This window comes from Coniosporium apollinis (assembly GCF_000281105.1).
Source record: "Coniosporium apollinis CBS 100218 chromosome Unknown supercont1.17, whole genome shotgun sequence".
Taxonomy (NCBI): Eukaryota; Fungi; Ascomycota; class Dothideomycetes; genus Coniosporium; species Coniosporium apollinis.
This window is the reverse complement of record NW_006913279.1, coordinates 15,621-42,746: the sequence shown is the minus strand read 5'-3', so window position 1 is coordinate 42,746 and position 27,126 is coordinate 15,621. Positions and strand designations below refer to the sequence as shown.

The following is a 27,126-nucleotide window of genomic DNA, read 5'->3' as shown; positions in this document are numbered from 1 at the left end:
ACAGGCTCGTTTCTCCTCCCTAGACGGAGGCGGAGGGAAAGTCTTAGGGCTCTCCATTCGGCATCGCATAATGCGTGCAGCGGGAGGTGTTGAATTTGACGTTATTTTCGGCTACACTCAACATCCCGGGACTGCATTCGCACTCCCCACGAATATTTAGCATGTTCCAGTATGATAGCAAGGCTCGGTACTCCTGGTGTAATGCACTGGGCTGCCTGTTCGACTTCAAGGCCCTTCTGCGCAGTTCGCGGACGGTTCGGCCTGAGATCATGGCTTTATTTGCTGACATGTGTTCTTAGGCTGGCAGCAGGCTTGTCGCCGAATGCAATCTACAGAAGCTCATTTTGTTGGTGAGCGGCAATATGGCTTAAGGAAGATCCCATAGATGACGTCCAGAAGAAGTTACAAAGGCCTTGGCTAAGGTTTGTCATAACACGTCCATCCTACGGTCTCAACGCCTTTTGGCTCATTAATCTTGGTCATACCCAACCATACTCGTGAAGTCCCCACCATCTGACCTGTCAAACCATGAAACGTATCCTCTTACTCCCAGTCCTTCCAAGCCCTCCTAATCTTCTCCAATTCCTCGCTCACCCTTGGCTCACCACCCATCCCGCCGGCATAAGCCCCCGCATAAGCGACCCCACTATCCCTCTTACCCATGAGCTCCAACAGCGCCTTGTGCTGCGCCTGCAACTCCACCTCAATCCTCTTCCTCTCCCTTGCCTTCTTTGCCAGATAGATCAGATCCGCATCCTCGACCGCGCGTTGCCACACCCTCCTCATGCGCGGCGAATAAAGCTGACAGCTCTGCTGCCCCGGCAAGACCCTCATCTCCGTCGCGAACTGTCCCGCGACCGCCGACCCCGCCACCAGCGCCGGAAACACCACCTCGTCGTAGCATTCCTCGCAGACCGTGAACTCCGGCAGCGCGGGCACCATGTAGAACGCCTGGTTCAGGACCAGATTGTCCCGCGGACACGCGTGTCGTGTCGCGTTCTCGCGCACCATCTGCGCCAAGCGACGCGTGTCCGGCGGCTGGCCTTTGCGCAGCGCGCGCTCGTCGATCTCGGCAAGGCAGTCGAGATACGGCGCAAAGGTGCGGCTGGGGGCGCGGAGAGAGCAGAGGTGCTTAATGCGGGGGTCGCGCTGGTAGATGGCGGCGAAGCTGCCGCGGAAGGAGGGGAACAGCGCCTCGAGACTCTTGATGTCGCGCGCGCAGATGTAGAGGTCGGGAATCGGGTCGCCGTAGGAGTCCAGGAGGCTGTACCATAGCCCGCTGGTTTGGGAGTCGCCGGGGCAGGCGAGGTCGGAGGTGACGATTGAGGCGATTGAGTAGAGGAGATCGAGGCTTTGGCGCTGCTGTTTAAGGGACATGAGCCAGGCGAGGCGGATCCAAGGGGAGCTGAAGTCGCATTTTGTGCGCGCGCCGAGGCTGCGGCGGCGGGCGCGCTTGAAGTAACGTTGGTAGGGGGTCCGTCCGATGATTAGGTCTAGGCAGTCGGGGCAGACGTGGAAGCCGGGGCATCCGTCGAGCACGTACCAGTCGTCGTACTTGGAGGAAGCCTCAGACCTGTGACATGCGGGTAAAGGTCTGGTTACAGAAAGGGCAGAGGACAGCTGCGAGCTATCGCGACGCAGGCTGTTGCGCGTTGGCAGACGTGTTGATTCCGACGCGAGCTGAGGAACAGTCTCGCCGACAGTGTGTCGCGAGGCCAAGGTTGGCCGTGAAGAAGAGCCTTCGCGCATACGTGACACAAGCGGAGTTAGCGGACTAAGTGCACTGCCGCCGGACGGTGTTCTAAAGTGCTTCCGACCACCATCTATCGATGTTCGAGGACTGCTCGGCTGATGCTGGAAGCGCTCTTCCGACGGCATTAGTTGCGGCTGGTGGTCTTCCGGATAAGGTAGCGCCTTTGCCGGTCGAGCTGATGAGGAAGAATAGCTGTCATCTCGCGGGCTGCTCGGCGCTAACGTTGACTCCTGTGGCACGAGTGAGCTCAGCCGAGATGGAGGCTTTGGACGGCTTTTAGAAGCTAGGGGATAAGTGGACTGTCGATCCGGCGAGTTGAGGTCGAGGTTTGAGGCGATATACGCCTGGGAACCACTAGCCCAAGAAACGGGAGAGGAGGGTCTCGAACTTTTCCGCGAACCTGGTCTTGAACCTGGCTCGGCGACAGGAGTGTAATCATCCCTCCTGGCATCAAGTCTTGGTGAGCGTGGTGGTGAGGCAGTGTAAGCGCTCTCAAGGTAAACAGGAGACGAGGGTCGGGATGGATAACGCCTGCCTGAGATGCCAGATATGCTCTCTCCCGGAGTAGTTCTGCTCACGGGTGTTGTTCTCGGCGATGGTGCGTGCGATGTAGATGTCGACGACGCAGAGCTTTGCTTCGATGATGATGGCGCACTGTGACGAGGACTGGAGGAAGCTGGGGGCGGTCGATCGTACGTCTCTGCAGCGTCGTGAAGACTGGTTCGCAAGTTTGGCTTCTGCAAGTCTACTTTGGTAAAAGAGTACCGGGCTGGCTGTCGCCTTGACCGAAGATTTGCAATCTCCGACTGATCCAGATCGGATTCATCCGAGGTTTTGGAGTCGTAGCCCCATTTGTTTGTTTTGCCCTCCTTGCTCGGTTGAGGTGCTGATAGTATTGCGGTCCTTCTGCTTGTCTCCGGAGGCTGATGCTGATCCGTGGGTACGGACAGTCTAGCGCTGGTCGGAGCGACTGGGTCCGGTGACAGGAAGGACTCGCTAGACGATTGGTTTCGCTCTGACTTTGTAGACCTGCTATACGCATACGGAGAGGGCTCCCGCCGAGTGAAAACTGGTGTTTCCTCGAGGTCTGTCCTGATTGGCGGCGGAACCGGCTTATCAGATGCCCTCCTGCTTCGTCGCACTGCATCGCTCTCAGGTGTATCCTGCCGCCTGTCATTGGCTACGAGCACAAACCGATTCTCTGCGTTGGTGTTCTGCGGCTGCTCCACTTCAAGCAAAAGTGGCTCTTGGTCCACAGCTCCACGCATGCACGCCTCACCGCCATTTGAGTCAAACGTTGTGCCCCCGAGCTCTCTGGCAAGGGAGTCTGCTTCGTCTTCGACGCTCGGTGAAGGCGGCCATCGTCTCGTCGTTGGGGCTTCAGGTCGAGGGTAATGTGTAGGTGAGGACGGCGCGCTGGTACGGATGGAGGGATAATAGTGAGGGTCGTAGGAATATCGGCCAGGTCTTGGACTACAACCCCAGTTAGCTCTTGCGCCGCTTGTAGAAGCAGCCGCACGTGCCTGTCAAAGTAGGCGTACTGTGGATCAACGCTCTGGGAGCGACTCATGCGAGCATCTTGGCGGCGTGTCGAGTAGCTTCGAGGGTCGTAGGAGTATGCCATGTAAACGACAGGGCCCTCGATCCAAGCTGAATAGGAACGGAAAGGAGTGGAAAGGAGAGCGCCATAAGGAGGGCAACAGGCCGTGTGAAATGAAAGTGCGGAGCCCCAGACCCAGCTCACATCGCTAATCGCCGTTTCGGTGGGAGTTTGTCTGCGAGCTGACGACAAGGCCCCATTTGGCGGTGGAACACGGGGAGGAAACGCAATCTAAACGGTGCCTCGTTGAAGCATTGCATGCCGACCGAGCCCTCTTTAGTTAGCAAATCACCAGCCGCGACGCCTCACAGCAAATCGGAGGCATCCGGTACCTACATATTGGCGGCAATAGCGAGCATTGCCTGGCCCGGCCAGCATGCAGAAGACCCTGTGATTGACAAACATGGGGCGGGACACCGCACTTTTCTTCCCGTTGGGGCTTGTCAAGATCGATCCAAAGCTCCAGAATGCCTTCGCCACACCACCAGTGAATGGTTTGGTGTGGTCCAGTTATTTCGATCAAGTCCGAGAGCACTCCGCCAATGTTGTTTCTAATCTGAGATGGTGTTCGTTGAACGGCAGCAGGAAAGATCTGTAGGAATCCCTAGCACGACATCTGTGCCCGACCCCCAGGTCCACCACCTCCGCTCTAAAGCCACATAGTACGCCTCCTTCCATGCCGCTGAAAAACAAGCGCGGGCGCATGCGCCCCAATTGTGTTACGTCCTGATAAAGCCTCAGGTTGTCAACTAGGGTGAGGCGGGTACGACGCAGCTGCACGACATTCCAAGCGCTCGCCACTTCAAAGGCTACCTATTCCTCACAAGTCAGGTGCCGAGCCTCGACTCCATTCACATGCCTCTGTTTGTAGCCTTCTCCTTCTGTCGCCAAGTCCAAGCTCTAGCATTGTCCAATGCTACCAAGGGTAAGGCTACCAGCAGTCAGTGTCACGAGATTTGGAGCACAAGATGCGGCAGATACAGGTCTTACCTGATTCTGCCACGTCCAAAAGGTGCCGCTATGCTGGATGCCTTTGCTCTGGATGACGTCGATCATGGCAACTACGGACTGCTCAGGTGTAATGATCCCTTCGACTTGCCAGGGGACGCTGATGTTCGACATGTCTCTGCAACCTGGTCAGTATTGGTGACGGAGGAGTAGTGACTAGCATACGTTGCAACCTCTCCCGGGTGCAACGCAAGTATGATTGTATCATCATCTTTCCGTTTAAGCTCCGCGGCCATGTGCTGGAGAACAAATCAGTAGTGTTCGCTCTAAGGTTGTTGAAACACAGATGATGCGCACCCGAAGCATTTGATTCAGGGCTGCTTTGGAAGCCGAGTAGGCTGCGAAGCTAGAAGCTATACATCAGTAACTGGCTGGCGAAGAAGGTGTTCACAAAGCGTACCCGTCCTCCCTCTCTAAGAAGTTCTGTGCCGAGCCGGAGTCACTGGACATAAAAACGATAGTCCCGATCGGGATGTTGGTCTGGAGGAGCTTCTGAGCGGTAATGATAGGTCCGATGGTGTTTGTATGAAGATGGAACGCAAATTCGTCAAATGATCTGGAAAGGATCAGCGCTTGGTGGAAAGAAACACAAGACAGTACACGGCACACGAAAGGGACACGAAAGCAGAGTGACGGGCGACGAACAGCTCAGTTGCTCTCTGTCCAAGTCAGCAACTGAAAGTTCAACGTTTCTGCTGTCGTGGGACGCTTACATTGGGGTATCTCAAAACACCAGCATTAATCACGACATAGTCAATCTTCAGAAACGGATCGGCCGCGAGTTGGCTGACGAAAGACTGGGCCTTGTCAGCTTGTGACTATAAGACATGGCGCAGCTACTCCTACCACTATGCTTGCTTCGGACAGAACATCACATATGAACATCTGGCAGCGTCCGTGGTCACCGCCGGCCTGGCCCCATAGCATGGACGCATGAAGGGCGTGCGTCTCGCGGACTGTTGCGATGATACGCTCTTCTCTCAGCAGAAGTTGCTTGACAAACTCAAGCCCAATCCCTCTGCTGGCGCCGACGATCAGCCACGTGGTCATCTCCCTGTCAGCATAGAGGGCGTCCGGAATGTGGTTCATGATGGGCACAATGTGAGATTGTACGAGTGTGCCAGGGTGGTGCTTGCGATACTAGGTGCATAATCGAGTCTCGACGCTGAGCCTCACACTTGGTTATCAAGAGGTTCTCGTGACTGGCACGACCGGTAAGCCGAGCAATGACGCGGAGAGATTAGGCCGTCTAAAGCGGTAGGAGGCCTTCGTCAAGTGGCGGCAGCGCCCGGTGAGTGAGCGGGAGTGGGTTTGACGAGGCGCTCGAGCATGTTCATGCTCAATTGGTGTCTCTCTCTCTCTCCTCGCGTCGTGCTCGCGAGGCGCGCTTGAATGTCCGGTACCGCAAAAGCCGCTTAGAGTTGCGGGTTTCCGGACCAGGGTCACGTGACGCTCCGGTTTGTTCTCGTCGGCGGTTTTGTTCGCCTCCGCCAATCAGATCTTTGCCATATCAGACGCACGCTAATTCCCCCGTCATCAAGTTCCTTTTTCCCTGGCCACCGAGGTTCTGTTCTCTCCATTGTTCAACGCATCGCATTTACTCTACTACCACCGCTTCATCCTCCCACACCTCTCTTAAGCAGGATTCACTTCCATAAACCTTTTCTTCACTACCCCTAGACACAATGGCTGGCTTCGAGGACGGTAAGCCACCCCCCTTGCATGCACGCAGCTTGCGCGCGCCGCTTTCTCTTAGAGCCACGGAGAGGTTCACCAGCTTCAGAAGCTCCCTCATCCCCATCCACGTTCGGAGATGTTGTGTGCGATGAGGCTACTGCCGTGTTGATGAGAGACGAGGCGATCAAGCACGTCGGCAACCGCAGTCAACATTTTCGTGGAGCTTCTTGATGTTCCTGCAGATCATGTCATCATTGCGCGACGTCAAGGAGAGCTTGCTAACGAAACTTTTACAGGCGACACCAAGAAGGGTGCCAACCTCTTCAAGGTACGATTTCGCCACACCATCGCCACCGCTGAAAAGCTATGCGGCTCTTTTGACAGTAGCGGTTGTTCTGACGCCACACCATAGACCCGGTGCGCGCAGTGCCACAACCTGAAGGAGGGTGAGGGCAACAAGATTGGCCCCAACCTACACGGTCTCTTCGGTCGCAAGACCGGTCAAGTGGAAGGCTTCTCGTACACAGACGCAAACAAGCAGAAGGGCATCACATGGGAGGAGAAAACTCTGGTCAGTGTTCGCTGGCGGCGCAAGAGGTCCCTACGCTGGGAAACGTGGGGCATGCTTGCTGACGATCCTTTAGTTCGAGTACCTTGAGAACCCTAAGAAGTACATCCCGGGCACGAAGATGGCCTTCGGCGGTCTCAAGAAGGCCAAGGACCGAAACGACCTAATCACCTTCCTCCGCGAGGAGACCAGCAAATAGACACCTTCCGAATCCCTCTGTATCATCACTAGACGTACGATAGGCGGGTGGCGGGGTGGAGTGTCAGCGGTTCTCTGTATAGTACATGTTTGTGTAGCATCACTGCATCGGCTGTTTTGGTGCGTAGCGGACTAGTAATCCCATCAGGCTCTCCTCTTCAATACCAGAGCCATCCTTTCTCGCTGTGATCTGAATCACTGTCTTCGTTGATTCTCGGTTTGTGAGTTGTGCCGGGGTTGGTGGGCTCTCTCGCCGCTTTCTTGCTTAGTCAGAACCGTCGCGCTGTTAGGTAATACGTGGCCGCTGGCACCGCCCTTTCGAAGGACAGATGCATCACCGCACGTGCGGCACCTCCAGTCTATGAGCCGCAATACGCGTTGCCGTGTTAGCTCCCGCATCTGCAATCTGCAACTCCGGGCAGGTGATAGAATGAAACCTATCAGAACACGCACCGGCCGCGCTTCACAGAACCCCTTCTGGAGGACATGCAGCAAGCACTCGGTGTTTTCGTTCCTCGTCTTGACCCCAACAGGTGACCTCTCCAAGTCTCGCTCGGCGCAGCCATTGCTTGAGAGGGTTCCATCTCTTCTGATAACCGTTACGCTTCCTCACATGCGGTCGCCTTGCGCTTGCTCATCGCCCGTGCTCCCTGGGCTTTGTCTCATCTGCTCACGAACAGCTATTCACGTAGCTTTAGCTTTAGCTTTTACTCGGATATCACTTACCGCTTCCAGCTTATTGCTACGTGTTTTCAACCTCCTTAGCACTAGTTCTGATTTGGTAAAGGATTCCGTCCTGCAAAAGCTGCCGCGTTTCCACATCTCCAACCTGACCGAGACGTATACTCCTTGCTCTGTCTCACCATGGTGTTACCCGTCCTCAGCAGCATAGCCGTCCTGGGCCGCGTTCTTGATCTCTGGCGCCGAGAGCAGAAGCCAATAGGGGACTGCGTTCCATACCTACACAATCAACGCCTTGTGCCTTACGGTAAGAGGACGCGGAGACTCCAGCTTCAACAACCCCGCAATCTACACGACGTGCGAAACTACCCAACCTTGTCCATACCTCCTCAGACAGCCCCCCAGTTCAAGCCCACAATCCCGTTGCGTGCACATTCGCTATAACACAGACACGGCTATCCCCCAGCCCGCCCAGAAGCCCGCTCGGCATCTCCAAAAAGATGCAGGGCCCCACCAACCTCTAGTGACCTCACAGCATAAACAGCGCGGCAACGCTACAAGCCGGCGCAAGCACCAAACATCCCAACGGCTTGAACTCTCCAACCTGCACATACCTAAGCCCAGACCAGAGTCCAATCCCCAAGATAGTCCAGAAAACAGCCATCTCCTCCCTCGTCTGAGGGCCGCCCGTGCGTGCCCACTGCCAGTTCAGCAGCGCTTTAGTCACATCGGACCCATGTCAGCAAGTTGCTCTCATCTCATCCATACATCTCGCAAGCCACACCAGAAAAAGAATTCAATGGGAGGGAAAGAAAGAGAGTTGCAAAAACACACCAGCAACAAGCAAGCTCGCATTAACGTAGTTATAGCAGTTCTGCGCGCCGCGTTGGCCGATGCGGTGCTGTGGCGTGCTGGGAATAGAGTTGATGGCCGGATGGACGTCCGTGAGACCGAAGACGATGTGGGCGGGGACGAAGATGGCGTTAAGGATCGCGGCGGTTTTAAAAAGAGTTTGTGGGGTCGCCATCTTTGGGGCTTTCTCTGAGGAGGACGGGCCGAAGGAGAGTGTTTGGGGGGAAGATTGAAGATGTCTCTGTAGTGGTGTGCTCGGGAAGTGGGCAGACAGGGCGTCTTATATGTGGACTGTAAGGCACCTTCTAACCTCAGTTCCAGCTTAATGTCAGCTAACAGACGGCCATGAGTGAGGAGAAACCTTCTCCTGTCAGCTGCTGTTGCGTCCGTCAGGCAACGTTGCAGACGTCGTGGGCTCCCTAGTAAGGCGACCTGCCAAGAGTGTTCCACAACTTTTGCAATGTAACTTTGCCTGCCGTACCGGCCGAAGTCAAAGTTTGGGGCGGTACATCGTGCTCATCTTGATGTTGGTGGGCGTTGAGATGCATGATATCAGTGGCTGGGCGTACTTCTCTGATCAAAGCACTGGAACTTGTACGCCTTCATTAGCTAGTGTACGTGGAATAGCATGGATAGCGGTGGTTTCTTAAGGACTGGAGGATTGTGTGCTGACGACGGCCGAAGCCAGGCAAGAATGGAACTCAGCGACATTGATTCGCACAACGTCATTTTGAACGCTTCGTATTAGTCTCGAGCCATGTACACAGCAACGAAGGTCTCAAGAGCATCCGAGTCTTCGACGCGCCGAGAAACGACCTGCACTTCACTCCCAGCAGTCGAGAACCACGATGCTCCCTTCCCCGGAATCTTCCTTGCAAGCAAGCCTATGCTACAACGAGTGAAGCGCTCAAAGCAACGTGTTCCGCCCAATGCAATCATCCCAGCTACTTAGATGATACTCCTCGGCGCCTGCAAATGCGCCCTTCCTCCTGAATCTGTCAAACTGTAAGTCGAACTTTTTACGCGAAACCAAAGTACTCGCTTCCGGCGGTCATGGCGGTGTAGACCTGTTGTCTGAGCTGCTCGTACGACTCGTACTCCGGAAGATCGAGTTCTATCACAGTGTTAATATGATGCCAACAAGGAAAAAGAAGGCACAGAGTGGGACTTACGATTGAAGCAAGTATGCGAGCTCGGAAGCCGGTCTTTGTTGCCATAGTCCCGATGGATGTTGAAGCGGCTGAAGCCGTTCATGCCTTCGAGCTCCTTGAAGCCGTTGAGAGGAACCTTGCTGGTACCGGTGACGAATTGTAGTAGTTTGGCTTGTTCTTCTTGATCGAAGGAGCGGACCGCTCGCCAGAACCACTGAATCTGCGGAGATGCAGCCGTGTAGTTGTGGTATTCGGTGTTGTTTTTCCAGTCGTCGATATCAATCTCGGGAAGACCAGAGATGAGCAGTTCGAGCTCTTGCTCGTCGAAGATTGAGACGAGTTCCGCGGGAACGATGTCATGGAAGCCTGTGAGAATGTTAGCTACTCTCGTCTGCAATAAGATCACTCGGGAGTACACACCTCTCAGGAAGTTCTCCAACTGGTCCTTGACCGAGCCGGTCAATTTGTACTCAACAACCAATCGGACATACTCATGCTTGTTCTCATCAGTGACCGGAATGTTGCGCCCGTTCTCCACCAAGTCAATGATCTGCTTCTCGCCGAAGTCGTCCGTCTCCACTGAAAAGGTTTCGGTAATGATATCCGTGATGTCGTTCTCCAGGATCCAGAGTAAGGACTTGTAGTACTCAAGATCCAGAGTCTCCATGTCCTTGATGCTCACCGGCTTACCCAGAATGCACTTGTAGACAGCGCGACTGAAATGGCAGTCAAGGACTCGGTTCTCATATAGAGCCTTGCCAATGATGCGTCCAATGAATTTGAAGAACATAAGATGCTCCTGATTGACCGAGCTGAGACGATTGGGGTGGAAAGTAGTCCGGTCCGAGGCGACTGGGATAAACAGAGCGTAATCTGGGTTGAACATCTGCCGCGAGAGGACTTGGAACCACTCGCGAGTCACACCGCCCGCGTCGACGCCCTCCTCGCCTTGGAAGCGGATGCTGAGCTTGCCGAACTTCATCTCGTCGCCTGACCTGAAGTGTAATGACTTGAATGAGTCGAGGAACACTTGGTCACGGCGCACAGCGAGCTGCAACGGCTGATGTGAATGCCTGATCTCATTGGGTCCGCGGTGGTGCAAGCGGCGGGTGAAGTAGTTCCGCTTGTTGTCAAATTCGAGGACCTTCGAGTTCTTGACGAGAAGAGAGAACGACCCACTCATCAACTTGGGGTTGTGCCTAACGAGATCGTTCAGTATCTTTCGGTGCTCTTCAGTAAAAGCAAAGAACATGTTTTCCATCCGGGATTCTGGCGGTGGGCTGGACAGAGTGATTTCCCTATGGTGAATCTTGCTTAGGGGCGCATCCTTGAGAGTAGTGTTCTTGCAAACAACCATAAGAACTTCGATCAAAGGCAGCAGAATCGTTGCGACATTAAACATATTCCCTCGCTGCCTAATAGCGGTCAAGCACTCGCTGAGTTTACTCCAGAGGGAGCCGAAGGTCGGGTTCTCGTATAGCGTGGTGAGAATATCTTCGTTCTGCTCGGTTGGAAGGCCTTCGGTGTTGCTGGGTACTGGCTTGTCTTCAGTGCCTGCACGCTTTGGATCAAAGAGGTAGTCCAGCGCAGTTATAACCCGGAGCAACTTGGCTTGATCTGAGCTTGCAGGCGAGAACCGGGCGAGAGCCATGCCTTGTACGTCAGTGCTCGTCTCAGCTTTCGAGATTTGCATCACAAGGTCGTCCAAATCCTTCAGAATCGCCTGGCCCAGGTCTTGCGCTTGCTTGACGAGCTCTTTACCGAACACTTCTTTAGCACCTGGGAGGACTGACAGGTTGTTGATCATTGAAAGGGTGTCCCGGAATGTCCGGCTGCTGCACTCTCGAGCAGCCAGGATATTGATGACAAGACGCAGGTTGGCGTCCGGCACTTCGGGAGGTACGAGCAGACGAGGCTTCTTCGACTTATCGTCTGTCTGATTCTCCGCCTTCCCATCGCCCGCTGAAGCTGTAGGTGGGTTATCTCCAGCATCCAAAGCAGACGCGTCAGCTGCGGGTTGCGCCTGAGTATCTTGAGCGGAGCCCATTTCGGTATCGGTGGATCCAGCTGCTGGAGCTTGCGTTTGCGTCTCACTTGACGACGCCTGTTGTGTGGAAGCGACCTTCTTCTGCTCGTCATTTTTCTCCTTCTCCTTTCTGTTCAGCAAAGTCAGAGGTGTCGTTATAGCTTGTAGTATCGACGCCAACTGCTCCATGATCGAAGAGCTCTCGATGATGAGCTTGCGGTCAAGAAGGCCAAGGAGAGCATTAAGAGGGAACCTGTTGGCTCTGCTATCTTTGCCCTTGCCTTTTCGGTTGGCACGGGACTTGAAGCCAACAGCAGTCTCATGCTCTGTCAAGAAGAATGCAGGCATGTGGCTGACCTCTCGCACCAGATAGCCCAGGCTGCTTAAGCACTGTTGCACGACTGTAAGCGGCGATATCTCGCTGTTGATTGGAAATTGGCCAGTGAGTGTTCGCTTAGGCGGCTGTGGAGTCTTCTGGGTACCAGGCTGCTTGGCTCGTAGCGATAGGTGAGCGAAGCTCTTCTCAATGGCATTGACGTCGGACGTCCCATCCTGAAGAATTGACAGGAGTATGCTGATGATTTCGGCACGGTTTTGGCGGTTCTCGGAGATGTCTTTTAGCACGCCGTTCAAGGTACCTCGAACGCTTCCCTGTTGAGGAATGAACATGAGGCGGAGAAGTGTGGCAACGCCGGCTTTGTCTAGCATCTGTACCACTGGCCGAGGCTTGGATTTCTTGGAAGCCTGGTCATCGAGTTGCTCTGTCCTGTCGAGAGCGCGAGGACGCCCCACTCGTGAAATGTCCATGAACTGATTGAGCCGTCGATCACCACCAAGAGCACGAGCCTCCAATGCAATGTCGCCTGGCAGCTGCGCCAGCATCTCCTCATCTTGTTCCAAGAGAACAGCTTGCCGCAGACCAGGGTCTAGAGAAGCCAAGAAGCTGGCGGCATCCATCTCTTCCGCGCGTGCAGCAGGCCCACCGTTAGCGGCAGCTCTTCGACGAGCTTCCTCACGCTCCCTGCGACGTCGATCTTGGGCTTCTTGCTGGAGCAATTCTTCCCTGATTTCCGCGGGCAAAGCTTCAAGGAATTCGCGGCTGATGTCTGTCGGCTCCTCTCCTGCCGCTGCCGCTTGGGATCGCTGTTCGGCAACTTGTGCCATGAGGACTTCTTCTCTGAGATCATCGGGCAGAGCCTCCAAATACTCCAGGTCAATACCCATGCCAGTGATGTCCAGCTCGCGTCCGCGGAGGGTAGTTGTAATCCGTGGTTGTGCTTCTGCGGGACCTGCTTCAGCGGTAGCGGTGGCGGTTGAAGGCTGTGTCTGCTCAACACCTTCCATGCTTTGATCTTCTTCCACAGCTTCGATTGGACCAGCGGTGTCTCGAGCTTGTTCTGCCCTAGCTTGAGCTTCCTCCAGCTCTCGAGCAGCTTGTTCAGCGGCCTCTTGTGCCTTTTTCTCTTCGGCCTCGCGTGCCTCGCGCTCCTCGCGCTCCTTTTTCTCCTTCTCTTCCCGCTCTTCGCGTTCCTTCCTCTCCTTAGCTCTTCGCTCAGCTTCCTCCTGAGCCCGCTTTTTCGCAGCCTCGATCGCGGGAGGCACAAGAAGCTTCATGAGAGAATTGACCACCCGTGTAGCTTTCTCGAATGCGGCGGAACCGAAGAGTATACGAGCTTCGTCCTGCCAGCGGCTGCTTGTGCCAGCCGGTACAAAGGCGACGACTTGGGCAAGGTCATCTCGGGAAGGCCGTAGCGCTGGCTCACGCGGACGCTGTGTCCGATGTCGAAGAGCCTCGAACGCTTCGACAGGCGGTATCGGAGCCGAGCCTGGAGGACCTCCTGTGATAGTGAAGTGGAGAGCTCCACCGGATGCATGGATTGGTGCTCCAGACATCGCGCTGAGTAGGTTGTTGATGACAGAGACTGGGCCTTCTCCGATGCCAGCGCGAACAGCACCAGGGCCGCGGATAGGATCGATATCATAGACCCAGTCGCCGAACGGGTCTGACTGAGCATTCCGCCGCCCACTAGTTACGGCACGGCCCGAGCGTTGGAGCAGGGGATTTACACCGTCATCGTTGGGACGCTGTGCTCCGCCAGGTCTATGCGAGCGGTAGTTGGGCACTGCAGCCGGTTAGTTTCTCATCAGTCTGGTATGTCTCATGGTGTACATACATCCCAGGAGGCGATCAGCATGCAGGGGATTGCCAAATAGAGTCCACGGACTGCCTCGGTGGTGATGAATGTGGTGATGATGCCGATGACCTGGTGGCGGCATAGCACGTGCCCAAACAGCACCCTCTTCATCTGTGAGAACTGTCAGCAGATGTCGCAGTTGGTTGAGAGACAAATGGTCCGCCTGCAGACCTTCGTCATAGTCTGGTTCATATATGATCTCCTCATCGTCGTACTCTTCCTCGTCGTCTTCGTCGTCTAGGAAGTGTGTCAGCAAACAACGTTGTGAAGGCGCGTGCTATCACGGTGTTCTTACCGTCCTCTTCGGCCATCTCATCATCCATGTATCCTTCCCGCTCGATCTCAACATCATCCTGTGTGAACTGCTCCAGTTGCTCCAGTATTTGTGGGATATCTCGGTTGCCTTGAATAACATCGACAATGTGGGGTAAAGGAGGAGGAAGCACTTGATCGTCCTCAATCTCGTCTTGGCCTGGGTAGTCCTCTTCTTCCTCCTCTTCGCTGGCCCAGTCGTCGTCGTCCCCTTCTGCTGGACTCCCACCCTCATCGTCGCCTGTTACTTCTTCCATGACCTCGATGCCATCGTCTTCGTCTTCGTCATCATCTTCATCGTCTTCCTCCGACATGCCATCGATCTCCTCGTCGTCTATGCCGATCTCAAGAGTCATGTCCACGTCACCAGGGAGGCCTTCGATGTCGCCCATAGCTTCGATCTCTTCATCCTCGTCACTTACAACCTCTCCATTATCATGGCCTATCTCTTCCTCGTATTCCATCTCTTCTCCGTAGTCCTCTTCGTACATGTCCTCGTCGTCGTCATCGTCGGAGGTCGAGTCAGACTCCTCTTCTCGACCAGGCTCGAGCATGCCCAGCGCAGAGTTGCGGAAAAGGTCGGGTGTTTCTTCCCGAACATCATCCGTATCGTCTGTCACCGATGTAGCAGTCGAGATCTCGTCATCTTCCGTGGTTTGTCCGGGCGAGGAGGAGATATCACCGCTTAGACTCAGCTCGTATGCCGCCTTGGTAAGAAGCTTCAGCGGGCGCAAGATGTACTTCACAGCGCGCTTGGCACCAGGGAAGTTCAGGTCAATATCTGCGATGGACAACGTCAGAGTAGTGATGAAGTTCTTGTCATACATCATCTTCGCCAAGTGCTTCTGCGACGCAGTGAAGGCATCCTGAGTAGGTTGGTGCCCGGAGTTGTTTCTGTTGGTCAACATTCGGTGAAACATATCAGCCAAGTTGAGCAAACGGGAATACTTCATGTCCTGGGGTTCAGACGATGTACTGGCGTCTCTGAAGGCTTTCAAGGCATGTTCCAGGACAAACCGGCGGACATACGCCAGCTCTGGCTCGTCTTCAGTGTCTCCAGAAGTCCGAACATCCGGAACGCCTGCCTCGGAAGTTCGTTCGCATAGGGACACAAGCACGGATATTGCCCAGTTTGATGTCGAAGACTTCTTCCGAGACGTGATATCTTCGGGGTGGCCGAGTGTGCCGACTGGAATCAAGGCATTAAGGAAGTAATTCAAGATTCCAGAACGGGGCTTGGAAGGTGTCATGACGTGCGGATCAGCCTTTCTGGAGAAGTTGATGAACTCAATCTTCGTTCGATTGTAGCAAGAAAGTAGCTCTGTGAGGCATTGAAGAATGAAACAGCGGTAGACAAAGATAGGGTGTTGGTCAGCCTTGAAGTCTGGCCTTTCGGACTTCTTGGCTGACAGAGGAGCGGTAGGCACCGGGGTCGCCGAGGCAGATCTCATGTCCTCATCAGTCATCTCGATGTCCACGGGCGTAGTCTCCTCCGACTCGATATGAGGCTCTTTTGGTGCAGCAGACTGCTCTTTATCTTCCACATCTTTGTAGGTAAGAAGTTCGCAGAGCAGATAGTGGATCACGCCGTCAGGGTTCTCCACGACTGGATATTTGAGTTCTTGAGCTTTCAACTTCTCTGCCTCGTCGTTATCAACCTGCTCCGTCGATGGCTGAACTTGCTCTGTCGTGACTTGCTCTGCAGAAGATGCCGCTGGTCCTGCGTCCTTGCCTTGGGCATCGGACCTTTCAGCTACAGGCTTGTCCTCTTTCTTTAGTGCCAGGATCTGAGGACCCCCGCCTCCGCGAGAGTCATACCGCGCGAACATCAGGGTCTCGTTAGTAACCTTCACGAAGATCTCGGGTGCGCGCAGAGCAAGATGATACGTCTGCCTTACGTACGCAGTCGTGTCTGTTTGGCGTGCATTCCTGTTCCTGAACATTGCCTGGATTTCGCTCCGCATTATCTGGCGGATAGTCTCGTCGTCCTCTATTATGTGTCGTAGGACGATCATGAAGGAGCTTTGTATCCTCTCGCCCATTGAGCCGGCTAGTTGCTTTACCATCAAGAACAGCCTCTGGATGTTGCGCTTTTCCGCCAGTTGTGTAGCTATCTGGCGATTTCGTGTTAGAATCACGAAAACTCGGATGACTGAAAGAGCGAGTGACTGGTCCTTCCCTATACGTGGTGTGATCTCCAGTAAGACAGAGAAGAGCTGCATCTTCTGTTCTAATGACACAAGAGGCTCCGGCAGTTCGGCTATCGGAGTGCCGGGTTGTGGGTTCTCTTCACTAGGCGTCCAGTCGATCTTGTTTGGCTGAGCATCTTCGGCAAGGAGACGTTCCAATATGAGCAGGACTTGCCCGATCCATTGAGGGGTATCCTCAGACCGTTGCTCATGAGGCATCTTGATGAATGACAACAGGTTCTCGAAGTTGTCCTTAAGCTCGTCCAAGGTAGCTTCATAGAACCGCCTGTCCTGCAGGATAAGGGCAAGTAAATGCGCGTATGCTGCAATTTTCTTACCCTCAGAACCCAGAACCTCATCCGTCTGCAAGGAGATGAGCGAGTTGAGTAGTGTAGACCCAATCTCTCCACGCATGGCGCTAGCGGCCGCCTCATTGCCTTTCGGCACAGCGGCAAAGATCAGCTCAGACAGTTCAAACGTGACATCATCATGGACGGTGAGAATGTCCAACGACCGATCAATCAAAGTGGCTCTCAGGTTCGATCGATCCTCATCCAGATCCTCGAGGGTCACAACGTTCGCGGACCCGTCTGCCGAGCCATCGCCACTCGGCGCAGCTGGTGTTGGCTGTCCAAAAGAGTGAGTTTCCTCCCAGGGTAATCCGGTAAAAGGATCGTCATCAAGGCCGAATGGATCAGCTGGACCTGCCGTTTCGACATCCTGCATGGCACTTGATGGAGTTTGATTGCTCTCATCAGGTCCTTCTATTCCACCCGATACATTCTGTTGTTGAGCACCCTCGGCGCTCTGGCCGGTCTGAATTTGAGCCTCTTGAGGCTTTGAAGGTCGTTCAATCATGGTGGCCGGCACAGGGTTCCTCGAAGCACGTGAATCAAGCTTTTGCGCGTTGCAATACTCCTCTGCTGCATGGTGATTGTCGTAACAGCGAAAGAGGGCTTCCAGCGCAAGCTCCTCATCAAAGCCCTTAGCCTTTAGTCGTACAAGTGTATCAGGGTTTCGTGATTTCCAGGGCTTCAGTTCCATGGGCTTGCGTGCAACATTCTCTTCGGCTCGCCTCAAGGCACCGTTCTCTGCATCGCCTTCCAATACTATCTTGAGTATCTCGACTAGGTGCTTCACCACTGATGTAGTGGCCTTGTCTATCAAGTTTGACGTCCAGAGTCGCTGCACTTGCTTTACAACCTTTGCTCGGATCTCCACTAGAAATTGGCTGGCTGAGAAGAACTCTGCGCGCCCGCGATCAGGAACGTTTCTAGACAAGTACTGTGTCTGAGGTGCTTCGGAGACGTTCTTCGAGCTGATGACCTGAGAGTAAAACTCCAGGATGACCTTTATTCCTCCCAGCACGAGATGCGTTCGCACGTGTCTACGTTCGGGCGTATCTCCATTCTCAGCATTATCACCCGGTTCGAGTGTCTCGATGAGGTTTCCCAGAATGTCGGCTAAGGCTTCGAAACCGTTGCGGTCTTTAAATGATTGCAGCACCAACGTCAAGGTCTGCGGGTATGCGCGGTCCATCAGATCTGTGTCCAACATAATCTGTAAGGTTGATGTCAAAATGATGACCTGGTATGCGTACTTGTCATCAATGTTGCCGGCGGTATTTGGCAGTTCGAATTTCAGCTGGTTGATCGCAGATAGTGCAAGCTCATCCGCAACTATTTGTGCGTTTTGCCTCATGTAGGAGTCCTGAGATCCTCGCCGGGACAATAGCACCTTCCCCAAGCCTTGGAAGAAATTCGTGATGACGATGGGCACCTGACTTAGAAGATACCGCAGGGTCTTCGTGTTCTTAAACTGAGCTGTTTTCTTTTCTTCGTCGAGTTTGGACTGCACTGCAGCACGATCCTGTTCCTCCGAAGGCTCCGTCGGCGACCCCTGCCCATTGCTCTCGCTCGTGTTCATGGTGACGTTGCTGTTGTTGTGCTGGATGTGCAGCACGTCATCTGCCTCCTCGCCCCCAAAGCTTGCTCCAGAAACGCGGGTCTCCGGCTCCCAGGCCTTGGGCATATGCCTCTGCAAGAGTATTTCTTCCCAAACACAGCTTCTCTGCAACCTACCGAGTCCGTCTACGAGGAGACTGTACATGTCCGCTACGTTCACTTGCTGGAACACGGTCGGTGCTGAGCGGTGTGCATGGAAAGGTACCCCCATCGCCATAGTGAGGGCGTTGCAAACTGTGTGAAGATTCACGAGAGCCTTCACATATCTCGTTCCGTTGCAGAGAACATCTGCTCTGCTGCTGCCCGTGCGGGAATCTTGATCGTCAGAAGGGGTGGTGAAGGCGGAGAAGAACGCGGACGGCTCTTCGTGTTCGAGGAAAGGTTCCAGGGTAGCCACTGCGCGCAGTGCACGCTTGAGGAGTGGAGGTAGGGCTAAATGGGGTTTGGCATCGACCAAGAACTGAATTACACGACCTACTTCGTCGCTGGTACCGACGTCGTCCCCAAAGTTGTAGGGCAGACTTGGCAGAGTGGTCAAGTCCAGTGCGTACTCAAGCGCGCCGCCGCTCGCAAACTCAGCGCAAATGTTGTTGTTGTTGAACAGTCCAGTCAAGAACCTGGCTAGGACAGCAACGTACTTGGTCGTAATCGATGCATCTTTGCTGTCCGTTGCCTCTTCAATCTCGTCGCTAAAGACATCGCGGCTTAGAAATTCTTCGGTCCAGGGCCTTGCATTCACATCCTGCATGACAACATCCGCGCCTGCGCTGGCCCGACGTTGTTCCTGCCTGAGGCGAGCTTGCTTGTGCTTCTGACCCTCTTCACCAAGGACAGCTCGTCGTCCGCCAACCACCTTGAGGCGCCCTTCACCGGCGTCGACCCAAAGCTTGGATCCTGCACCATGATGCGCTGCCTGGGAGAAACAGAGCTGGACGACCCGAACCACCGTCTTGCTCACGGCCTTGACGATGGCTGGTCTTAAACGAGGATGGTGTCTGGCCAGTTCGTCAAAGGCACCGCCGATAGCGGTCGCTGCTTCTGCATCGGCTTCCAAGACCTTGACATGCTCTGGGCTTTCGAAAACTTCCAGAAAGCCTTCCATGGCGCCAGACCTTCTGAAAAGTTTCATCCCAGACTCGTTCAAACATATTGCGCCGAACGTCTGCGGTATCGTAGTGATAGCCTCCGCAACAGGGAGAATGCTTTGAGCTGGCGGCTCAGCTCGAGGCGCGAGAACCGCCGGCAAGTCAAGAAAAGTTTCGACAGTCGCTTCAAGATGAGCGGCGGGCTCTGTCTGCTGCTGTTGGGATTCCGACGGACCCTGCCCTTCTGACGCCGTGGGCAAGGGCCGATCGTCCGAAATCGGTTTTCCTGTGACGGCTTCGAGGAATTCCTTGCTAAGGCCGGCTTCCGCGATTATGTTGTAGCTTGTCGGTTCCTGATGGATGAAATTACTCAATATGCTGACCGTCATGCTCCAAACGGTCGAGCCATACACAGGAGCGTTGCCAAGAACCGTGCGAAGGCTGCGCAATAGCTGTGGACTGTCAATGAGATTACGAATTGCGCGGTCGCTGTTCCCACTCGCGTGTGTAATCATATGGTTCATAAATTTGAACAACAGTCGGAGAGTTTGCTGCTTGTAGAAGGGGATCTTGTAGTCGGTCATTTGCGTCTTGTACTCTGGTGGTAGCCCATGCCCCTTTTCAGCTTCCGAGTAAGAGGTCTCGACATCGTAAGCGGTGAGGTCCGCTATGATGTCCAGCCCCTTTGCATTGACGAGTGCCTGGAAGGCGTCCCTGAGATTGTAGACAAACATGTCCAGGAAGTTCAGCACCTTCGGGTGGGTCCGCTCCGCCTTGTGTGTGCGCAAGGTCAGTACTTCAACTAGTATCTCTAACAGACCTGCTGAAACCATGGACTCGCCGAGACGAGCTTGTGATCCCGGAAGACTGTTCAGCAGCGAAAACAGAGCCTCCCGCCACTCATCTTCTTCAGCGCGATCCTGAGAACTTTCATCCGTGCTCAATTCCGCTACAGCTTTGCGGACGACGTAGAAAAGTACGCCATGGTTGACATTGACGCTGAGCGCAGTCGATACGTCCACAGCCTTTTCCTTATGCTTCGTCAACGCTTCCAAAGTCTCAAGAGCCAGCGTCTGGAGTTCTCTAGGCACACTCGGTCCGCTGTGAGCCGGTGGATGGACGAGCTCGGAAAGCTGGTAAGTGAGCTGCAGACGCCGGGGTTCATCCGAATCCTGCTGTGCAATCTCTGCTTGGAAAGTCGGCGCAGGATAGACATAAGCCAGGTTTGCTATTGCAAGCAATCGGATGGCAACAATGTCTTGACGAGTGGCTTGTGAAGAGACTATGGCGTGTGCGACACGAATCCTCTGGAGTAACTCAAAGCGCATACTAGGTGGCACCTCCGGGATCAGCGAACTCAGGATTTCATGAGGTGGTTCGGACAACAGCCTCGGTGGGGGGATTTGAAGCGCTTTGGGACCAGAGGGCCGGTTGTCAGTTGAGGGTTGACCAGGCGAGATGCCTTTCGTGCTGGGAGATTCGCCCATGGCTGAGGGGCGGTTTTGACGTGGTGTCTGATGTGGGCCCAGGCTAGTCGTGCGGCGCAACGGTGTAGGAGTTCCTGGTGACGCAGAACTGGGCGCATCTTGAGTAGTGTGCTTGCTTGCAGTCTCAGGAGCTGCGTCTGAGGCATCGTAATATGTGAAATGGATGTTGCCAAAATCTTCCCAATGTGAAGCGGCTGAGGAATCCGTTTTGACAATTGACACCAGATCAGAAGGAGTGGGGCTCGTGGTCGGAGTGCCGCTTTCAGCACCCACACTACCCTTGCCTTTGGTGCTCAGCGAGGCGAAGGTGGAGGTAGAGGCAGGACCGCGTACAAACGGCTGAGCAAGCTTAAGTACCCTGTCAAGGTTGAGGTCGTAATGGCTTGCAAGATACGAGGGCTGCATAGCAACAGCAGCAGCTCGTATTCGGGAAGCATGGTAACGTTGAGCAAGGCGAAGACTAAGCCGCAGCGTGTTTTTCAGCAGGGAAAGCGAGGTGGTATGAAGCAAGCTATTGAGATGGCTACTGCTTGAGTACAAGCTTCGATTTCCGCAGTTCTCCAGGAGTAGGCGCGTAAAGGAAAGAACTGCTTCAATAAGCTCGCGGTCACCTTCTCCTGAGAGCCCAAGGTTGTCCAGTAGCTCCTCACTCGGAGGGACTGCCGATGGTTGTTCTTCATCGCCTTTGAGGAGTAATCGCCTCTCGAAAGGTTGTGTTTGAGGTTCAGACAAGCCGTATTCTTGAACGAAATGCTCCAAGATGCTGTCGAATCGGTTCAGGACCGGAATCCAGTGGTATAGGTCGCCCCTCGGAAAGGGCCAGTGTCGAGGAAAGGAAGCTAGGTGTGCGGGCAATTCGTGCAGCGGTACCGACCGGGTCGTCTTCTCTATGAAGTCGGCCACATACGGCGACAGTGTTGCGCCGTGTTTAGGCGCGGCCGATTTCTTGATCCTCCCCATACTGCTCACTGCTGTCCGGAAGGTTGCCCTTCCCCACCCTAATCACCTCCAATATTGGCTCGTGCTTCTGGACACTTGAAGGAGAAGATGCTCTTGCGGTTCAGAGCTGGTGAAGGGTTCTCCTCGTCCCCTCTAAATGTTCCCGGATGCTGTCCGCCGTCCGCCGAGATGGTGTTTGTTGAGCGCGTAGTATCGTGCACTGGATCCTTCCGGCGATGATAGATATGATTGAAACCTGGCTCAGCGTAGAGCAATGGATTCGTGGAAGGTTCGGCGAAAGTGCTGGGGTTCTTGGAGGCCTGTAGAAACCGGAGCAGGTGGGAGGCCGTTAAGAAGTTCGAAAAGATGGTGCGTGTAGCTTGCGGCTTGCAGAAGGCAGAGCGGTGCAGGTCGCTTTCCTCTTGCTGCAAACAACGGTAGAAAACAAGAAGACGTCGCCAACCGGGTTATCAAAGCAGAGTTGCGCCGGTGAGGTGGTCTGTAGAAAAGGTTTGGTAGATAGCTTTCCGGAGCTTCGAGGAAGCTGCGAGCAAATGCAGCAACGTTCGTGAAGGCCCGAGCTTCAACCGGCTTCAGCCCTATGGATCAACTTGAGCTTCACCGGATGGCCATTTACGCAGGCTACAGAATGATGTTCCTTGCCTTCTTAAGCGGCGCACGTACAGATTGAGCCTGGGCAGACACAGAGAGCGGTCTTCACTCATACGTTACAGGGCTAGGTCAAGATAGCAGCTTCATCGGAAAGTGATCTGAGCGGATTACAGGCACGCTAAACCTTAGCCCTGCAGAAGTAAACACATAGGGTTCCATACGCGAATCCATATTCATAAAGACATCTACAGCGATGATCCACCAACAGGTCCCTCCAGCTGCATGAGCGCTCTCGGCTCAGCAGGAAGCTGCATCACGGTGACCTAGAGAGATCCGTAATCGAATCGTACAGCCCATGCACAAGGGTCCAGGAAGAGCCATCCTCATGCATCCACAGATGCCACACAACAGGTGAGCCAGTTCACCGAGCCCACCCGTTCGTTCCGCTGGCATTTTCCGCCGCGGGTTTACCCTCCGCAAGCCTTAACGTTTCTTCAACGACCAGCAAATCGCGCTCAATCATCTCGGCCCAGTTCTGGATATCGCCAATCTGATTGAGCTGCTTTGTGCTTGTATCCGCCAGCTTCTGCCATTGCGCGGCTTCCTTCTTCAATGCGGCGGTTTGCTCCGCAAGCTCCTTCTCTTGTTTGAGGATTGCCGCTTCGTTTGCATGGAGGTCTTTGGCGCGTGCTCGTAGTCCGGCATCTACGGAGCTTCCAACGGAGGAGAGAGATGCTGTGACTGCGGCTCGCGCCTCCGCGGTTCGACGGGCTGAATCGGTGTTCGACGACATATTGTGGATTCTCGCTGGTACGTGTCGATCTAGTGGAAATATGTTTGTGCGCTGAAGTCGTAGAGACTGGACCGGTCTGAGTGGCACAGTTTCGCTGAGGGCAGGATATTCAGATGTAGAGGTACAATGGAAGCTTGGAGCTAGAAGCGTGCCCCGCTTCAGTTGCCTTAGTCGACAACACAAGCTTTCTCGGAGTCTTCCCGTTGTGCATGGTTGTCGGCTGGTGCAAGCCACAGACTAGGCCCGGGATGGTGGATGGAGTAGAGTGGTCAGCGGATACTCTGAACACTTTGGGCTGGACGTATAAGAGCCAACAATGCTTCAAGCGCTTTGTGGACTTTGAGTCCGTCCCACCTCAAGCACTGCAGCAGAGACCCGGGATACAGTAACACCTGACACGTGTCCCACGATGGCTGGCTGCAGGCTCTGTAGTGCGACAATCTACGACAAACTTGACGTACAGATCAATGGAAGACGATGAAAAGCTACACGAACAAGGGAAGTAAGAGAGTACGGTCAAGACGAGCGGAAATGAGTTGGAGGACTGATACGTTTAACTGGAAGGTATCCGGCGGAGTCTTCTGTCACTGCCAGCCTAAATACTTCCAGGTTTGCGCAAACCTGAATGGAGCAGGGTGGAGAATCATGTGGAGAGGACATGCAATGCCACAGATTGGACCGATATGGCATCGAGTATCAACATCGATACGTTATGGGGGCGTTCCTTAGTTTCATCCTCACCAGAATGACAAACCCATCGGACACCAAAATCGTCAAGCCGCAAATCCATCATTGTGTCCACCCCGACCATTACTATAGGCTTCTAGCCTTCAATCCTACTTACGATAAATTCATACCCCTCCTAGCGTCTCACGTTTACGCGAGTTTCACAACTGAGTGCCTTCTTGTTTGTAGTGGAGCTGTGTAGCAATGGTGAACGCGGTGCCGTGATTTGGGAGTCTGGCGATTTTTGATATCCAAGTTGAGGAGTGACTTGGCATACTGTCGCTTGCAAAAAGTGCGGCCGTTTGGAAATGAACTTCATCCACCCCCCCCTCTAAGGCTTATTATTCTACAGAGCACGCGCAATGCTTTTACCTTAGTTAAATACTTTTAAATACCTTCCTTACGGCTGTATCTATCTATATTAGTGTTTATCTAGGTATATTTTAAGGGATATGCGGTAGGAAAGCTTTAAATATTACAAAAACCGCGCATGTGTCCGAGCTTTCGAAGAAAGTTAAGTGCACCACGAAACTATATATTTTAGTAGATTATTAGCTATATAGCGCTGCTATTCTTCTTAGTTTTTAGCTATTAAATAGCTGAGGCTGTGCTGAATCTTTTAATAATATTGAGCTATATTCTAAGCGTTAGATTGTTGTATAAAACGTGATTTTGGTTTTTGACAATCGAGAGGGAGGGGGTGGATGAAGAAGCGCTTCTTTCGCGAAAAGTAACGTTTTACCGGGGGGCAGGGTAACGTTTCACGGTCACGTGTAACAATATTCTTAACCTATTACCCTAATATATCCATAAAGGGAGACGATTAGGGTTAGGGAAGCCTAGGGGCTTCAGCCCCGGTATAGGCAATTAGGAAAGAGTTAGTAGTATATATCTTGGTTAGGGGTTAGGGTTAGTCACGCGTCGAGTTGGTTCTCGTAATATTAGTGGTTAAGGTTAGCTTATCACGATAAATACGAGATCTACGGGTAGACAGCGATAAATCCTGTCAGATTTCTCGTTTTTATCGAGCAGTAACGTTCCCGACCGGAACGTTACTCCACAAGGAGAAGTTCATTTCCAAACGGCCGCACTTTTTGCAAGCGACAGTACAGTACGCGGAGCTTTCGGCGCGCCGGGTTCGCACAACCCACCCCTGCCTGACCACAACAATAACAACGATACGGCACTCTCCCTTATGTTGACACTCTTCCTCATCCGGCACGGAGAGACCGTCGATAACGTTGCAAGAGTATAGTACGACTCAGCTCTCCACCTGAACTGCGAAGCTAACTGTCTCAGTGCAGGTCGCAAAGACTCCCAGTTGACCAACCATGGGATCGAACAGGCCAACCGCCTTGGACGCTACCTCAATGCTGAAGGCGTAGCCCTCACCCACATATTCTCATCGACCTTGCAACGAGCCTTCAAGACTGCAGAGCTCGTCCGAGCAGCGCAAGCATGCTCCGGCCTACCTAACGCCGACCAGTCTCAGCCCGAAGTTGTCCGTCTTCCTGTACTTGTTGAGAGAGACTTCGGCTTCTACGAGGGCAGAGCTTTTCACACCCGATCACGCGATGCAAACAAGTCTGGAAACCAGGCGTATCACGGTGCACACCGGGCTGATCCGGGGGTTGAGGATGAGGAGTCGAAGGAGTCAATGGCCGAGCGCATGGATAACTTCTTAGATGAGCATCTGCTGCCAGTTTTCAACACGGATATCTCCGGCTCCGAATCGGTTATAGCCATTGTATCTCATGGCATCATACTCTCCGTACTCTGGCGGCGGTTACTCTTACGGCTCCCCAGAAACAGCGCGAAGCTTGACCCTGAGCTGCTGGCAAAGCAGAGGACTGTCGCACTTGAACACCTCGGTGGGTGGTCGAATACCGGCTATCTCCTTGTGCATTTTTCAAAAACGGTTGCAAGAGCTACCCCAGCATCCGTCGAAGAGGCTGTCGAAGAGCACATAACTATACCAATTCCCCTGTTGCCGACCTCTGGTGTATCAATATGCAATGCACCTTATAATCCTACCGCCATAAGGAAGCCTGATTCACAGACAAAAGACAGTCAATCAGCCGACGGGATGGTATCAAAGACGCAAATGGCAAAGCCAGTCACCCTAGCCGGATGGTCCGCTACAATTAAAACTGTCAACGGCAAGGAGCATTTGATAGGCTTCAAGCGTGCGCGCGGTGGTCTCGGGAGTGTCCAGCATGACGAAAGCCAAACGACCATCACATCGTTCTTCAAGAAAAGGAAATTTGACTCCATCGGTGGTAATAAAGAGTCCACACGCATTAAGTCTCACACGCCGTTCAGGTCTGACAACGGCTGAAAGGACTCACAGAGTGAGTCAGTCCGAGTTTTCCCGTTCATCCTCCATCTTATGATGATAAGCCAATTATTCACAGACCTGTTCTGAAATCTCATGTGGACACCAAATTGTTCCAACTGCTGTCTGATCTCGACACTCAATTCAAGCACTTTTCCGACCACTACTGCGGGACTTCACTAATGGATTATGTATCAGGGGCACTGGAAGACGTATTAGTCTCATGTCACTACAGTACAGACTGGTCCATATCCCGGAGCTGTCTGACACTATCGTGCTGACGGAATCTTCGCCATTCATATCGAGCTTCACTCGGCTTCGCGCATGTGCACAATCGCCACACAGTACTAGCATCAGCAAACCTGAGCGCAGCACGACAGGACTGGACTCGGCAGCTCGTGGGAGACGACGCACCGTACTTTATCCGTGAATCCGCAACGGGAGGGCGGCCAGTACACTAATCTTACTGCACACATCTTCTGAACTGCTAGAGTAAGAGCGCTAGCAATACGGATAGTACCCCAGTGGTATGATGCTTTCCATACCCATCAGCTTCGATGGTGTGAGTGTCACTTTGTGTTAGATCTACCACGTGATTGAATCATCGTACTGTGCTCAACTCTCAGCTCGCTGGGTCAGTGCCTCCAGTGATTCCCTTGGCCAGTCCTCCGCCGGTCATATCAACTCCACTCCCTTTGCTCGTTCACCCGTCTCGCATCCTCGACCCAAGCCCGAATAGTCCCGTACACGTTCCTGTGCATCTCGATCCCTCGCTTCTATACCGTCCAAGAACGGAGAAATCCCCTTTCCACCGCCAGCTTAAACTGGCGCTTGATATCGACAGGAATGCGGATAGCGTAACGGATATCGTCTCCTATGCTAAAATCAGGTAGGACGCGTTGTCTTCGAAGAGCTCTTCAACAAAAGTAACGGCTTGGGAGTCACGGAAGGCGTCAGTGTTGACTCTGTCGTAAG

At 53.7% G+C, this 27,126-nt stretch overlaps 7 protein-coding genes across 7 annotated transcripts; 2 read left to right on the top strand and 5 right to left on the bottom strand.

Annotated features, from left to right (window-relative positions):
• Positions 1-543: 543 nt before the first annotated feature.
• W97_03962 (uncharacterized protein) lies at positions 544-3,377 on the bottom strand (the record flags this gene model as incomplete). Its single annotated transcript, XM_007781856.1, has 2 exons — positions 544-3,226; positions 3,295-3,377. The coding sequence occupies 2 exons, from the start codon at positions 3,375-3,377 to the stop codon at positions 544-546; spliced, it is 2,766 nt and encodes a 921-aa protein (XP_007780046.1).
• An 892-nt stretch (positions 3,378-4,269) lies between these two features.
• Positions 4,270-5,450, bottom strand: W97_03961 (uncharacterized protein; the record flags this gene model as incomplete). The annotated part of the gene is made up of 8 exons (XM_007781855.1): positions 4,270-4,284; positions 4,344-4,479; positions 4,527-4,600; positions 4,659-4,707; positions 4,762-4,917; positions 5,007-5,020; positions 5,075-5,158; positions 5,208-5,450. 8 exons carry the CDS (start codon positions 5,448-5,450, stop codon positions 4,270-4,272), a joined length of 771 nt encoding a protein of 256 aa, XP_007780045.1.
• A 596-nt stretch (positions 5,451-6,046) lies between these two features.
• On the top strand, positions 6,047-6,805 carry W97_03960 (cytochrome c; the record flags this gene model as incomplete). The annotated part of the gene is made up of 4 exons (XM_007781854.1): positions 6,047-6,065; positions 6,335-6,366; positions 6,451-6,609; positions 6,683-6,805. 4 exons carry the CDS (start codon positions 6,047-6,049, stop codon positions 6,803-6,805), a joined length of 333 nt encoding a protein of 110 aa, XP_007780044.1.
• A 1,209-nt stretch (positions 6,806-8,014) lies between these two features.
• W97_03959 (uncharacterized protein) lies at positions 8,015-8,512 on the bottom strand (the record flags this gene model as incomplete). The annotated part of the gene is made up of 2 exons (XM_007781853.1): positions 8,015-8,202; positions 8,320-8,512. 2 exons carry the CDS (start codon positions 8,510-8,512, stop codon positions 8,015-8,017), a joined length of 381 nt encoding a protein of 126 aa, XP_007780043.1.
• Positions 8,513-9,356: 844 nt separating this feature from the next.
• On the bottom strand, positions 9,357-21,706 carry W97_03958 (uncharacterized protein; the record flags this gene model as incomplete). Its single annotated transcript, XM_007781852.1, has 6 exons — positions 9,357-9,451; positions 9,510-9,854; positions 9,909-13,637; positions 13,689-13,986; positions 14,057-19,395; positions 19,495-21,706. 6 exons carry the CDS (start codon positions 21,704-21,706, stop codon positions 9,357-9,359), a joined length of 12,018 nt encoding a protein of 4,005 aa, XP_007780042.1.
• Positions 21,707-22,718: 1,012 nt separating this feature from the next.
• On the bottom strand, positions 22,719-23,090 carry W97_03957 (uncharacterized protein; the record flags this gene model as incomplete). Its single annotated transcript, XM_007781851.1, has 1 exon — positions 22,719-23,090. The coding sequence occupies one exon, from the start codon at positions 23,088-23,090 to the stop codon at positions 22,719-22,721; it is 372 nt and encodes a 123-aa protein (XP_007780041.1).
• A 1,921-nt stretch (positions 23,091-25,011) lies between these two features.
• W97_03956 (uncharacterized protein) lies at positions 25,012-26,154 on the top strand (the record flags this gene model as incomplete). Its single annotated transcript, XM_007781850.1, has 2 exons — positions 25,012-25,070; positions 25,116-26,154. 2 exons carry the CDS (start codon positions 25,012-25,014, stop codon positions 26,152-26,154), a joined length of 1,098 nt encoding a protein of 365 aa, XP_007780040.1.
• Positions 26,155-27,126: the final 972 nt, after the last annotated feature.